Here is a 15,849-nt window from a genome sequence, read left to right on the forward strand (position 1 = left end):
GGACTACGGGAAACCCATGTAAGAGTATAATGCACACCAAGACATGAATCATAATAGGACATGGTAGAGACCCAGTTGGGGCTTTAAATGTGGAGTCTGAAAGGCCTCACTGAGGGGGGACCATGTTCGTTATCCTGAGATGTGAGGGATGGGGGTGGGGGGCATGTCTTGAATCTGAGGGGGCAGCGGGTGCAAAGAGCCTGGTCTGGGAAGGACCTTGGAGCTGTGATGTGTTATTCTCAGAGCCAAACAGTCTCCATCTTTGTAAGATGAGCTGTGCCTACTTGGGAGAGTCTGTGATGATTCCAGGAAGGAGGGGGCGGAGAGGGTCAGAGGGCTCTGACCTGGTTATCCATCCGGCTGCTCTTCCTGGTCACGTGTATGCAATTCTGTCCTAACTGCAACGTGGCCATGGGGTTTGGGTCTCTGTGGCTGTGAGGAAGCCCTGTAGACGGATCATCCACGTTCCTGTCAGCACTCCTTCATCCAGGTTCTGTATGCAAGTCCAGCAGGCTCTTTGCTTCCCCAGGTGAACTCCGGTGGAACTGCACTTTGGTTCCTCATTAGGACATTATTCATACCACACCCGGGGAGGGAATTTTAGGAACACGGAATTGTGTCTGAGGACAACCAAGTCAGTGGGGCTGGAGGATGGAGTGGAGGGTGCAGAAATGTGGGGGAGGGGAGAGGAGAAAAGGGACAGTTCTCAGAGGGAGGCAGGGCTGGATCCTGTCAGGCAGGCCTCACAGGCAATAGTGAGAGGTCCGGCTTTTCCAGTTAAAACCTGTCTCAGGGTCTCAGGAAGATCCTACTGTGAAAATGACATTGAGTGCCTAACTGTAGGGAAGAACAAGAAATACAGTGATGAAACCAGCAACTGCAGATATATTTTGAATCGATAGCTTCATCGATTTCAGTCTGATTCATGTACCCCTTTTATTGTTTAATTTGAGAGAGACAATGAAACCACACTTTCTGTGAAGTCAAACAGCACGAGACACATGGGGAAATCCTCAAGGGTAGCTTTTACTCCGTCCACCCGGTTTATGAGGTAGAATTTCATCTGTAAATGGTTACTCCAGATGGTTTGGTCATTGGCTTAGATTATCGCCTCGTCCTGTTTCCTTGGCATAAGCTGTGCGGGAACAAACAAGGCATGCCACTGTATCTGGATTCCCTTGGACTCCACAGCCTCACACCCAGGAGAGAAAGGTATGTCTATTCCCCACTTCAAAAACCAGACCCACTCGTTAACATGGAAAACAATTTCTCAAGTATATTTAAAGTGTTGACTACGGTCATACAGTTTTTCAAACTCCTGGCATTCATTTTTTCCCTGCCTCTCAATTCCTGTCTTGTTCACATTATCTTTTTTGATTGCTTCTTAGTATAAAAACAAACACACCAAAGATGTGGGGCCACTGTGCACACTAGCAGGCCCATACAGAAAACACACAAAAGTTTATATGCCATTTACAGTAAGAGCTCAAGATAGAAAGAAAGGCTTTGAAATACCATGCTTGCTCCAAGGTTAGCCGACCCAGGGCCACACAACGTGTACTCCTTCAGCATTTTCCTTCGCCACTGTTTAACAGCGGCAGCTAAAAGGCCCCAAATCTAATCGTCCGAATACACAGCAGTCAGTACACAGTCTGTACAGTGTGCCCTCCACCCCAGTAACAGCACCTTTCACATTCCCGTCCCCGTTCCTTTAAACTGAGGTGGGGGGAGCATAAACTAGTAAGTCATGTCGTAGCAATGTATCCCCTCAGAGAACTGCAGTTGTCAAGATTTTCATGTGCTTCAGGGAAGAGCCTACTGGAATAGACAGCGACGGCTATTTTCCAGTAAATATGGAATGAAAACTAACATTTACCCCAATCTGAGGTGTAATCTCATTGTTTAGGGACACAACTGCTGTACACCGGACAACTGCAGCCACCATCCCGAACACCTGAAGAATGCCCCTGACGGTCGGCCACGTCAGGATGAGTGCCTTTCAAAGTTCATCGTGATTTTTTGTGAGGTCTTCCCCGTAATTGGTCGCTTGGCTTCCCACAAACATGTTCCAGTTGTCTAGAATCTCCTCCTTGGTTAGCTTCTCATCCTGCGGGAAGACAGAGAGCTGTCAGGGGGTGCTGGGAGCTCTACCGCTTAGCATCCCGCCCACTCTGCCTCATGGATCTGCAGTGTTACAAACAGCACTAATAGCCAGCAGCCAGCGTGTGGGTGTATCTCCCGCGACTGCCACACAACTCCAAGCTGGAAGGAACTCTCGCTGTCTCCGAAGGCCGTGCTACAGTGCCTCAGGTGGGTGTCTAAGAATTAAGAAGACAGACTCTACACGCAATGCAGGCATTTCTGAACAGGCCAGAGGGATCTACTTCTCCTTCACGGCCTCACTGTGTAACACGTAGGGCTGCAAAGCTCAGTGTTTGGGACAAGCATCAGGGTCAGATGAGGCAAGAGTTTTGTCTTAATCTTATCTCCTTGCTTGGACTCTAACGCATTATTAGTACTACAGTACTCGGGAGGGAACCCAGAGCCTGACTCCAGGACATTCCCAGCCCCTAATGACTTAGATACCTATTAGTGGATATGGAAATACTGATAATCCTTAGAGCTCCTGCCGGCGAGCAAGCAAACAGTCATCTGACTTCCAATGGGATGGACTCCCTATGCCAGGCATATCATGGAAGTTTGATAAATATCTGAACCTAGACGAAGGAAGGACTAAGCCTGTCTCAGGTCATACTGGGTTCATTTCTTAAATCCATGCCGACTATATCAAAGATGTTCATGCTTTATCATCACACCCTAGAGGCCATGACTTAGTAATTTAGTCTACAGCCCAGCAATAATGATGCCTACAGTAGCCATCACAGTACAGGCGTAATGAACAGGCGTGTACAGGCACATGGCCAAATGGAGCCAACGCTATCACTAACAAGGCAAACAACTCTAATCTTGAACAAACTGCTTCCTGCCAATCAATGGCTCTGAACGTGGAAGCTACCTTGTTTTTATCCGACTCGTAAACCAGGTGCCGGGCCTCGGCTTGCGCGTGGTCGTAGTCCTGCGGGAGGATCCAGTGGCGAATCTCGTCCTTGTCCAGCTTCCCATCCTTGTTCAGGTCTCGGAAGTCATTGAACTGCTCCCGTTCCGACAAAACCCAGTCCGGCTCAGGGCCGTTGTCCTCGTGGGAAAACATGTCCGCTAGAAGGCAAAGTTGTTAGCAGTTACAGAAGACAAAAAACTTGACCCCTGAGTTTTTGGAAAGATGACCATCCAGGGATTGAGATAGATCACAGCAGGTGCAGAGCTGGGGAGGGGCCACTGATCTACATACTACAGACACCACAAGGTGCAACGGAAGACTTGGTTAGAAGCCAGAAATGAGCCTCAGGGTCTCTTAGTTCAGTGTCTGAGCCCAAAGTTTATAAAATGCAGATAATAATCCCTAAATCATGTTTATGCAGACCAGAGGGCTACTTCTGGGAGAACCTCTATTCCAACTGGCGCCATAATGGGGAAAGCAAACACACCGGGCACGTTCCACGGCCCACATTAGAAGCATCCTGTATTCATTTTCATTTCAGTTCCTTTATATCCTCTGAAGTAGCTGCTTTCTCCCACCTTACAAATGAGAACAATGTAAAGATGCAGCCCACAGCTTGTCTGAACCGGAGGCCGCAGGGGACCACAGGATGCTGCAGGGGACCCCAGGAGGCTGCCAACCCTGTCCCCTCCTCTACGATTTTTACTGCAGCTTCCCTCATCAAGGGATCTTATTTCACTCAGCCCTCTAACAATTACTATAAGATTGGTCGTTATCTCAATTTTATAAAATGCCAGAATAAAGGAAAGGGAAACATTCAGGCGCTGCTTTTTGTTTGTTTTGAGTCAGGGTCTCACGATACAGCCAGGCTGGCCTGGAACTCAGTATATAGAGCAGGGTACTTGGAACTCTCAGACACTGCCTGCCTCTGCCTGCCAAGTGCTGGGATTAAAGGGGTGCTCTGGTACCCTGATGTTATTGGCTGCTTACACCCCATGGCTGGTTTCTCTTTGATGGAAATACAGTTTTGAAACCTTAAATGGAAAAAAGCTTCAATACAGAAGAAAAACAAAGTTCTTTGTCATAAAATTTCAGTGTAGAAAAAAAAGATTTTGGTTGTAAAGTTTTCATTTGGGAAAAAAAATGATAATGTTTCAAAAATAGAAAAAAAGGTTTTTCTGTATAAAGTTTAAACAAAAGGGAAAGTCAGTCCTCAGCTCCCGCAGGCACTTGGTGGAAGCAGGGAAGAGCCACAAGGGAGCCCCACGCCTTTAGTCCCAGCACTCAGGAGGCAGACCCAGGCAGATCTCTATTGTTTAACGATCAGGCATAGAGAAACCCTGTCTTCAAAAACCAAAAAGAAAAGAAAACGAATAATCATGCCTGATTTTTGCACATTTTGTGTGTTTGTGTGTGTACATGTTTCCATGTGCCCTTCGTGTGTGGTGGTCAAAAGTTATGTCAGGTGTCAATGATCTCACCTGGTAATTTGAGACAGGGTCTCGGAGTTCACTGACCGGTGAGACCGGCTGGTCATTGAGCCTCAGTGTCCTGCAGTCTCTGCCTTCCAAGCGCTGGGATTACAGGTATGTGCCACAGCTCTGACTTTTTATGTGGAAACCAGAGATCTGAACTCGGGTCTTCCTGTTTTCTTGGAAGCACTATGCTAACTGAGCAAATGCCGCCCCTGCACACTGGTTTTGAGAAGGGGTTGTCATATGAGCTTCACTCTACCCTGCAGGAATGGGTGCTGTTTGTCCTCAGGTAACAGATGAGAAGACTGAGGCAGACAGGAATTCCTGAACTCTCTCAAAGTCACACAATCAGTGGGTGGGAAAGCCAGGACTCTGAACCCCAGAGCCCTTTCCAGTACGCCATCCTAACAAGTCCTTGGCTTGGCTACAGCAAGAACACCCTAGAAATCAGGTCCCTAACCTGACAAGTTCGTACATAAAGTCTTTCTCACTATTGGCTGCTGAAATTTGATTCTCATGAATAATACAGTCCTCTCCTCTCTGTACGGTGTACATGATGAAATGTTTCTTTTGGTCAAAGCCACTCACCAATTCAATGCAGAGTTCAGGAGGACCGCAAAGAGAGTACACTGTGAGTCAAAAGTACCATATTGATTGTTTTTATCAGGGAGCCTTTCTCTTTGTCTAACTCACTCACTGCTGTCATGGTGACAGGTCAGAGGCTCTGAATCTCCCCTCCCTTATGGGCCTCATAAAAGGAAGGCTCCACTCCAGCGCTTGCACTGATGAGGTCACCATTAGCATTATTATTGTACAAAGCCTTTAATTACCGAGGCAGAGGGCTAGCTGGCCATTCTCCACGACCGACAGGAAGTGTTTGGTTCTAGGGCCATGTATGACTTTTCCCAGTGAGCAGAAGCTATGCTTGCCATCACCAAAAATGCTTGTCCTTATGTGTGGGGAAAAAATCATACAACCACAAACCAGACAACGAGGCAACTTGGGCTCAGTATTATAATTTAAAGACAACTGCATCTGTTAAAATACATTCACACAAAGTTTCCCATCTCTTCCCAGAAGTCAGGACGCAGTCAAGTGATTTCCCCCCAGTGTTCACTACAGACAGGAAAAGAAGGGCTCTCACAAGATGGCAGCCTGAGGCTGGAAACATAAGCCAGTGGTGTGGGTGCTGGGGAATCATATGGAAATTTCCACGGTGGCTGTAGATTTTTGTGTTCGTCGACTACTGGCTACTGGGATCTGAGTTTCAGCCAGGCAATTCTCCCTTATGTTTCTCAATAAGAAAATGTCAACCATGGCATTCCCAGGCAAATGACAGAACACCAGAGGATGAGTGGGCCTAACAAGAGACAACTGTGCACACCACAGAAAGGTCTGCCTCCCTGACAAGGGCCTGTCTGTGGCTCTGGCGCAGGCTTGCCCAGCCTGAGCTCCTAAGCTGGCTGACCTACATCTAATTTTAGTCTTCTCCTCCCATCGACTTTAGTCTCTCTGCACATCTGTGGCTCTCCAGTCCCACTTCCAAGGCAGTGTGACAAAGAGCACCCCTGAGCCCTGGGGTACTGGCTGCTGACTGTCCTCTTGGTTCTTCTCTCCTGGGGGAAAATTAGCACCAACTGGGCTAAGCCAACAAACAAGGCTGAAGGGCTGTCTCTAGTGGGAGTGGGTGGGGAAGAGTGTGCCCGGTGTGGACAGCTGAGCCACTGCAGCCTACACACTCACCAATGTACTCGTCCTGGTCCACAAAACCATCCCCGTTCTTGTCAATGTCCTCCAGCGTTTCCTAAGAAGCAATGGGCAAACAACACAAGATGGCCATGTGTTTTAAGCAAGTCCGAGACTCCTAATGCCCTCTTTGCCTGGCTTTTATGGCTGAACACTTGGTGACTCATGACTCGTTCTCTTAGCTCCCAGGGAAGCCCATACAGGTGATGGCTGATATCCATCCCCATGTGTCTCTCCACAGTTTCAAGAGCAGAACCCTTTCTTCAAAGGACAAGGTGTCTATAAACCCACTATCACCAGACATTGCCCCTAGGAGTGTGTGAGAGTCCAGCAGAAGACACCCCTATTAGAGGGACCATAAAAATAGATTCCATAGCTAAGATCTAAGAACACTCAGCTGGTGTCAGAGACATAGACTGTAGAGAATTAAACATGAGAGGCATAATTGATTTATGAAAGTATTCTACTCTAATTAGTTACACTTGGCTTTTAGTTGTTCCCGGCTATCTCAGCATCAGTAACTAAGTGAATTTACAGTCCATTGGGTAGAGTAACTCGAGGACATCCTAGTCAAAGAACACTGCTTCAGTCCAGAACACCATCTTCCTAGAAGGTAAACAGTTCCCCTGTGGCAAATTCCATCTCCACTGGAATTTGCCTGGAACTTCAGTTATTACTAAATGGATGTTGGGTAACAAAAGAAAAATGATCCTTGGACCACTCACTGCCCAGCCCTTGGGGTCAGGGTAGTCATGAGGCAAGAGTAGACACTGACATTGGTTGGATATCTCAGATACTCAGAGCTGTTTATGAACAAAGTCATTTACATTCACCAATGGCTTCCCAGCAGTTGGAACTGACCCTCTCCAGGGAATAGGTGGTGGCATTTATTTAAATGTCAGGAAAAATGAAGACACATGGTACCCAATGGGACACTATGGAAAGCAATGGCACTCAGAGGCCTGACAAGCACCAACCCTTTTTTAAGCCTGGCATCTGAGCCGTCTCCTCTAGAGGCCCCTGCTGGAAGTAGAAGCTTTTCCAGCCACAGTTCACCTTAGGTTCCAGAAGGTTTTTATTCCTGTCAAGCTGAAAAACCAACCAACCCACGAAAATAAATAAATAAATAAATAAATAAATAAATGATCCTTTCTTAAAGAAAAAGAAAGAAAATCCAGCAACAAAATACATGAGCAGAGTCCAGCTAGCTGCTCACTAGCCCATTGGCCCTTTTTGAGTCCATGTCTAAATAGAGTCTCCCACTCTCTGCATATCTAAGCGGGGGCTACAGCCTGTCTCTGTCCGGCTCTGCCCCTTGGCTGTTCCCCGGATGACCCTGAAGCTGTAAGATGCAGCCTGGGTGCCTTCCAGTGTCGAGAGGGGAATCCGCCTGGGACTAGCCTTAATGCACTTACTGGACGTTGTGCTAACACAAACATGCTTGCGTTATGTTAAATGGTTTCAGCTGGGGTATTTGCTACAGCAGCTAGCTTGTCCTGACTACTCCCTGGGCAGCGACTTGACATACTCAGCTTCAGTCCTTCCCCAATTCCCAGCAGGCTGAACCCGAGTCTCCCTTTGGGAAAAAGGGACAAGATGAGGGGACAGTTTTCTCCCTGGCCCTTGCCCAGTCTGCATTTTCACTGTTCTCACCAAAACTACAATTTCCTTCATGTGTTCAAACTCCTCTGGGTGCAGAAAGGCAGTGAACTCCTCCCGCGTGGCTGTCAGGTCGCCATCGAGATCTGAGGCCTTAAACCTTCTCTCGTCCCGGGGCAGCATCTTTTTGAAGGTGAGATGGTCAGAGCTGTCCTGGAACTCAGCGGGGTTTCCTGCAGGGTGTGCACAGCATTGGTCAACCTTTGTTAGGAAAGACCTTTTGTTCCAGATCACTCATTCTTCACACACAAAAGATCCTGACCCACCCACAGGCTTCTTTAAAATATCTCTATTCAAAACGCCCTTTGCACCTCCTCTCCCTCCAAGTCACCCTATAACCACAGCCTTACTGCCCATGAGAAGAGCAGGGGGTTTAAACCACATAATTTCAGACCTCTACTTACAGATTTCTGCATTCACCATATCACTCTGATCCAGAACATATGAGGACCCCCCCTGTGTGTTCTAGAATATCTCGTTTAAGTGCCTCTGCTGCCTTCCAAGCTCTCTGAATCTGGCTCTGATTGTCTTCCTTTCTCCCAGGCACCTGCAGATTCCACACCAAACCCCTCATCTACTCTACTAGCCCAAGCCCCGCCCCCATGCATGCATTTCTGTGCCTCCGCCCCTCCAACTCTGCCACCATTCCCACAGTCTGTCCATCTCTCCAACTTGAAATCCATTCTTCAAAGCCCAGGTTTCCAAAGCCCCCTTCCGATGATGGTTCAGGCATGCTTTATCCTTACTGCCCAACTTTGTCAGCAATTTGAAACTGCCAAAAGCAAACAGGTTTTCCTTCTCCTTTTTTCTCTTTATCTCGAGAGCTCAGTTCAAGTAGGGCCATGACCCAACACACCTTCCCCTATGTCAGTCAAAGGAAGCAGCTTGGTACATTCTTAGTAGGCAGAGGAGGATGTTACACAACAGGTTTTACTTTGAAGGTTGTGACATCTGGCTGAAAGGGGGTAGCCATGACGACAGAGTCTCCTGTGAGCTTGTCCCCTACTGTGCAATCTCCACGGAGGCAAGCCTTACCTAGGTAGTAGCCATAGGTAGCCTGCTTGTATTCTTCCCAGGAGATCTTTTCGTCTTTGTCCCTATCATAATCCTTCCAGACTTTAGCAACATTATCATAGATGTATCTTTTCTGTACCCGTTTGATCCAAACTTTCAGCTCCTCAGTGGTGACTAAGCCATCTCCATCACTGTCAATTCGATCAACAATTTTCCTGTAGTTCAAAATAATAACAGTAACAATGATAATAACATCAAACAAAAACATCCCTCAAGACCATACTCAAGGCTTGTATGGTCTTGGTCCAGCAAAATAAGCAATTTCCAGTCTTAAATGTTATAAACTCCTCATATAGATTCAGCCCATCAGTAATCCGATGGTCCTACGATCGAAGGGTCTTATAGTTCATCCTTACCAAGGATGATATGCCTTCTCCTCCCCAGAACCAGGGCCAGGGGCAGATTTCACTCATGGATCATGCCTCAAGATCCTGAAACCCAGATATGACTCAGAATTCTCAGCTCAGGACTTTGGAGACTTCCACTACCAACTGATCGAGAATGACCTGGAAGATGGAACGTACTGTGTTCCCCAATGCAGTCCAATTCACTTACTTTAATGGAAACCAAGGCCCAGAGAAGTGGGATGACGTTTCCAAGAGCACACAGCTAGTATAACTGGGTGATCATGTAATCTTTACAGGTTGGGGTGCAATCCAACAACAGGAAATTCTATGTTAATCGAAGGATGAGGGAGCTGTGTTTTCAATCCTACCAGCTCGGACTCAAGGATTTGAAACATAAGAAGCCCAAGATGACCAGTCTTGTCGGATAAAGCGACCTCTTACAGAAACCTGGCCCTCTGGCAGCCAAAGGAACTCGGCACAGAGGAGACAGACCACTGTGCCCTCTTGGGTTTCCAGCTCTATCATGACCTGGCTCCCCGGGTTTTCCAACTAGACTCTACTGGGGTATCCTAAACACTAGTTCAGGGCAAAAGGCAGGCTGGAAACTCCCCATCTGTCCATAGCTGAGTTTCAGTCCCTAGCTGGGAGAGACATCGGTGGGGAAACTGAACACCCACAGGCCGATGTTTAACACGGGTTTCAAACACCTGGGATGAGGTCATACAAGCCAGCAATGACTCAGTTTCTTTCTTTGGGGCTAGAACTCTATCAACTCCAGCGATAAATTTTCTTGTCAAGAGCAGTTCTGATTAACAGTTAATACTGATTAATTAAAAATGGGAACTGAATTAATTAGTTTTTTATAAATACAGTTCGGTCTGTAACTCATAGCTTTTAGTGGGAAAGGGAAGGGAAGGGTGGTGAGTGGCATGCATAAACAAGGTCAACATCTCCTACCCGAACCCAAGGAGCCCAGCTCCTTCTTCTGGAACTTGTAAACTTTATTAACAATGTAAGTGTCCCTTCAAGCACAAATCCCACGCATATTCAGGCTTCCCTGGGGAAGACTCAGACAGACACAGCAGAATTCCTTCAATGCTGCACAGGCAGGCGCTGCTCCAATCCTGAGGCCACACGGAAAATACTGCCCATTGGTTACCCAACACCACTGAGAAGCAGAACCCTAGGCCAGCAAAGGCTCAGTGTCATGAAACCCAGGGAACCCCCCTTTGAGGAAAGAATAGCATTTAGTTTCCATCAATTATTATCCAGGCAATATACCCAGCCCAATGCCCAGCAAGGACTCTAAAACTGTTGCCTGGAGTTATAGGAGTCATCTTGACCTCCCTTGAGAAAGGTCGCAAGAGGAAGATCCCGAGGAAGGAAATAGAATGTAGATAGACTCTGAATGCTTAGGTCAGAACACTGAGATCTTCATCCTGCCTTTCAAGCCAGCGAGTTTCCGGGCCTCACTTTCCCCAGGGTAAGCGGAAACACCCAAGCAACAAGAAAAGCCTGAGGAACAAAGAGAAGGGCGGCCTTTCCTCACTCAGGTCAACAATGTAGGTCATGCACTGAAGAAATATTCCAACTCTCAACAAAAATGTGGAGTGAGTCAAGCCTCCCGGAAAGGCTTAGGGCCAAAGGAGTTCCCCGGCCTGCTGCTGTCCAGGAGCCCAGAGTAACCAGAGACTGGTGGACAGGTGGAATCACTCCCCACTTCGGAAAGTAATTCACGTTTTTCTAAGACTGTAGGAAACTGTTGAGACTGTATGCTGCCTGTGGCTTCACTTCACAACCCTCCAGAGATCTTAATGATGACATGATTCCAATAGACGGTCAAGTGATAAACACTAAGTTGCCTGGATCTAGCCACGCTCCTCCCTCAGCAGCCTAGACCTGGAGAGGGGCTGTTGAGGCAGAAGACAGAGAGGAAATTCATCACTTAGCCCCAGGCTAGACCTGTCATTTCTAAAAGAGCTAGCCCAATTCTGGCCCATACCACCTTAGACTGGAAGGGGCTCAGGCCAGGGACCCAGCTATTATTTTCTTGGATCCTTCCTCAATGCTGGGTCACGGCAAGTGTGCCACAGGTGTCTGCATCTTTCCTGCCCTAACACCCAGACCGACCCTCACCGAGCCTCTGCCTAAAGCTCCCTGTTTGCCATGGTTGGTTACACTCTCCACTCTACTGCCAGCCTGGCTTTCCCAACAATGTTTGGGAATTAGGACATCCTGTCCAACACACAAATAACATCTCTACCTCCTCATGGTCCTTTCCTCTGCCCTTAATTTCCCCTCCTCTTCTACCTCCCATTTCCTTCCTCTGCCTTTGCCAGGTCCAGCACTCCCCCTGCCTCACAAAAGAGTTCCACCCCCTAATAAACAAGTTGGCTCTCGCTCCAGGAACACCTTTCTGTTACGACATACCAGTCTTCCTTTGACCTGTCAAGCCACCTGCAAGACCCAAGCACCTCCCTCCAACCTGAAGTCCCAGGAGCCCCGGATAAACCCATGGTGATGCAGGCTTTACTTTGTCACCCACACAGCAATCCTCACATGGGATGGCCAGCACCCCGAGACCTAGAACACGACGACTCATCATTGTACCTGCCGGATGTCAACCAAAGTAGCCACTGCAATGCCTGCCATACGAATAAAAGAGCAAAATCGAGGTCTCCACACAAGGATCAAGCCCAGAGGAACTCCATTGACACTTCCATCTGCCACTTAAACTACCACCCAATGAAGAAACTAAATGGTGCCGGAGGGCCTGTGCTTAGGGTTTCCAGTTCCTGACTCCCCTCCTTCCCAAGAGAATGCAGAATGGCTGCAATCAGGGCCCCAGAATAAATCAGCCTCCAGGACCTCCGAGCAGGCAACAGAGGGACTTATCAATGGCCCTTATTGTTATGTCCCAAGCAAGAAGAGAAGTACTTCCCTGTCAAATAAAGATAATGTTTGAAGGTGACTTTGAAGTTCAAAGGTCTTTTTTATCACAACAGGCTGGTGTTGCACCTACACAATAGGCTTCATTTCTCCTGTTCCACTGAGCACCCTAGCCTTTCTGTAGTACAGAGCTGGCTGTGTTCTTTTCAATGGTAACAGAACACCCTGATCCTCCACCCCCAGGAGCCAGGTTCTGGAAGCTGTAGGGGCCCAAAGGCAGGACTGCTGTATCCCTCCCCACCTGAATTCACCAGGTCTTCACTACTCGTCTCTCTGAAAGGCTTTCAGATAAATGCACAATGTCCAAATGTTTCCTGGGGGCCAGGGGAGGGAGTACTGAGATGTTGCCCAGCTTTATTTCTAAATTCCAAGCTAAGCTCACAATGCCACTGGTAGTTTCTTTTGCCCCTGACAACCAGTTGCCAAAAAAACTGAACGCCTCACCCATAATGCTGGAAGCAGAGCCCAAGACATCAGTTTCCATCTCTGTGCCTCCTCCCCATGTACTAGCTCCTATTAACCCTTTAGAAATATGATTTCTAAGTCTCTACATGAGATTTCTGGAATAACTGGTCAGACAACAAGAACATCGCCTCGACCCAGACAGGCCAAGGAATAAGCGTCTCCATCGACTGCCCACCTCATTCATCTCTTGCCCATTTCTGTTAGATCGTGAGACACTTTTAGCAAGTCTCAAGCGCCTCTGGGGCTAAGACTGTGGGAAAGAACTCGGGTACTAAAAGGCCACAGCCAACAAACTCTAGCTCACTCACGCCCGTCTCTTCTGATGCAACCTAGAGGAGGGGGCGGGCCCTCATGCTCCCGGCTCCCGCAGCCGCTGCCACGTTCTCGCCTCCCCGTGGGAAGCTATCCCGGCCGGGGCGTGGCGGCGACCTCCACCCGAGGTCTGGGCGCCCGCTGGCAACTTTGTGCCGCCGAGCCTGCCTCCGGCTCCGGTGGTGTGACCAATTGCCACGATTTCGCTTTCGCTTTGCTCCGGAGGTCCCGCGTGGCTCCCTCTGGGGTTGCCGTGGGCCCCTCAGTGATCCCCTGTGTGGCCCGGGCCGCGGTCTCACCCCAGCCTCTCCTTGCTCTCCTCCGGGCTGAGCTGATCGAAGGTCTTGGAGTCCTCTTTGCCCAGGAAGGCCTCGTGATCGTACTGGAAGCTCTGGTTGTCCTCGGCCGGCCGCTCGCCCAGCTCCGAGTCGGGCCGCACCACGCGCTCCTTGCGCACCGTGGGCTTGGCCCGCAGCGTCAGCGCCAGCGCCAGCAGCAGCCCCAGGGCGAGTCCCAGGCGGCCACCGCGCGCCATGGTCGTGAGCAGAGGAAGGTGGCGGGGCAGTAGGGGTTCGCAGCACCACCGCTGCTGTTCCCTCCCCAGCAAGGGGCGCGCCCGGCTGGCGCGGAGAGGCTCGGGCCGCCCCACTCACGCGCCCATTGGCCGCGGCGCTGGCGGGGGAGGCCGGGGCCGCCGAGCCACGTCGCCAGGCCGGGTGGTGGGCGTCGGGCTCGGGTTTCGCCTCGGCCCCTCCCCGCGATCTCGTTGCGAGAGGCGGGCCCAGACGAAGGGGGCTGCAGACTGGAGGGCTCTCTGCAAGACCGGAAAGAAGTTCTTTGTTTAAAAAAAAAAAAAAAGCAACAGATGTTCGGTGTGGTAGCTCTATCTCCGGCTTAGAGAAGCTGTGCTGCCTGTCAGCTTCCAGCTGAGAGCCCTAACCTCAACCCCAGGCTTGCCCAGAGATGGGCACTTAAGTCCAATTCAACTCCAGTTAACATAGTTTGCAGAGTCTGGAAGAAGGTCAGAATGGGCGTGGTCCCCTAGGTTAGGGAGGAGGCAATCTCAACGTCCAAGAGATAAGGCTGGATCTTGGGAGGGGGCCCGTGTGAAAGGAGAAGTCTTTTCTAGCTCCTGTTATAGGGGAGAGAGGAAGAAAGGCTTCTAGAAAGAAACAAAGATACCAGATTATAAGACTTTTCGTTTCTGAATGTTGCCAAGTCATTTTACAAACCCACTACATGAGTTAAATCCTATCAGTATATTAAATCTGAAGTAATGATACCAACCAGAGATGGTCTGTATTAAATAAGTTTCTGAATGACAGAAATGTTCTCCGCATGGGCTGTCCTATATGTAGTGGCCATTAAATACTTAACATATCCGGCCCAGCTCAATAATTGAGTTTAAATTTAAAAAGCCACGCGTGGCTAGTGGCAGTCATACTGATGGTTTCTTTTCGCAAATAGGCATGTTGGCGTTTGAATTCCATTCAAGTGTCGAAGGGTCGCTGGATCCTCTAAAGCAGAGGTTCTCAACCTGTGGATCTCAACCCCTTTGGGGTCACACATCACATATGAGTATTATGATTCATAGACGTAGCAAAATTAGAGTTATAAAGTAGCAACGAAATACTTTTATGGTTGCAGGTCACCACAACGTGAAGAACTGTATTAAAGGGTCGCAGCTTTAGAAAGTCTGAGACCTGCCGCTCCCAGGAGTTGCAGGAAACTGTGGTTGGAGCAGTCTCCCTACCTCCTTGCTCTAAAAGCTGTACTGCCGTCCATTTTCCGTTCACCTCCCTCACTTTAACAGAAAAGATCATTGGCCAGTGCGCCTTGCCCTTGCAATAAGGAAGTCAGGATGTCATCGCGTAGATGCGAGAACCTTCTATAAGGACCATTTTCAGTTAACAAACTAAGATAATGGACCTGATACACCTAAGCATTGAGGTATAATGAAGAACAAGACAGCCATGGTTCTACAGAGTGAGAGTGTGTGCAACACGGTGGATCAAGCACAGAAGGCTTCCTGGAGAAAGGGAGACAGGGTAAGCCAGGCAGGGGGATGTAGCTATGCGAGAGGTCCTATGCTAGCTGGCAGAGGCCAGTAGAGTTGGAAGTCATGCTCTGTGACCTTGTGCAACCCCCTCCATTTGTCACTGAGACCAGGCACGGGCATGGAGGGGGTAGTGTCCAGAATTTGATGGATCCAGTGTTCCTCTCTTGATTTTCCACTGGGATAAGAGGTGTTGTATTTGAGACTAGAAATGTCTCAACTGTAGGTACAGAGGTGTGAATGTTCGGCAAAGGCAATGCATTACTTTGGGTATGAAGTGCTCCTTTGATTGTTAACTTGGCTGGAATCAAACAAGAGACATACCTCTGGGCATGTCTGAGGAGCAGTTCCAAGAAGAATTAATTCCCTTCGGGTAGGCAGCTCCCAGATGCAGAGCCAAGGGAAAAGCACTTCAGACTGCTGAGTGATGCCACCGCAATCAGACTCCAGCTTCTTCCGGTTTCCAAGGTGGACAGAAGACCAGTGACTCTCCAGGCATCTTCTGACCCCTCAGCACTAGATTAGGGCTGGGCAGCAATCAGATCCTCAGCCTCTCCAACACACACACACACACTAGCAGCTCCTATCTGTAAGCCAATCTCATAAATCGTCTTTTACAATATTTATTTCTTGCGGAATATTTGTTTACACTGAGGATGTGTCTTTGCCAAGGCACCTTCTGATTGGTTTAATAAAGAGGCGAATGGC

At 48.8% G+C, this 15,849-nt stretch overlaps 1 protein-coding gene across 1 annotated transcript; it reads right to left on the reverse strand.

Moving 5' to 3' along the window:
* Positions 1-1,250: 1,250 nt before the first annotated feature.
* Rcn1 (reticulocalbin 1) lies at positions 1,251-13,833 on the reverse strand. The gene is made up of 6 exons (XM_041679254.1): positions 13,385-13,833; positions 8,974-9,167; positions 7,933-8,111; positions 6,277-6,337; positions 3,017-3,216; positions 1,251-2,107 (listed from the first exon to the last, which is right to left on the reverse strand). Exons 1-6 carry the CDS (start codon positions 13,618-13,620, stop codon positions 2,000-2,002), a joined length of 978 nt encoding a protein of 325 aa, XP_041535188.1. The 5' UTR covers positions 13,621-13,833; the 3' UTR covers positions 1,251-1,999.
* Positions 13,834-15,849: the final 2,016 nt, after the last annotated feature.

The sequence above is a fragment of the Microtus oregoni genome, unplaced genomic scaffold (genome assembly GCF_018167655.1).
Source record: "Microtus oregoni isolate MIOR12 unplaced genomic scaffold, Mior012 000031F_ref0000149, whole genome shotgun sequence".
Lineage (NCBI taxonomy): Eukaryota > Metazoa > Chordata > Mammalia > Rodentia > Cricetidae > Microtus > Microtus oregoni.

Excerpts from the sequence above, each read along its gene's own strand:
- Rcn1 (XM_041679254.1), bottom strand. The coding sequence starts at position 13,620 with ATGGCGCGCGGTGGCCGCCTGGGACTCGCCCTGGGGCTGCTGCTGGCG. Across the intron at positions 9,168-13,384 it reads GAGAGCAAGGAGAGGCTGGG|GAAAATTGTTGATCGAATTG; the intron begins GTGAGACCGCGG and ends TTTGAACTACAG. Across the intron at positions 6,338-7,932 it reads TGAAGGAAATTGTAGTTTTG|GAAACGCTGGAGGACATTGA; the intron begins GTGAGAACAGTG and ends ATTGCTTCTTAG.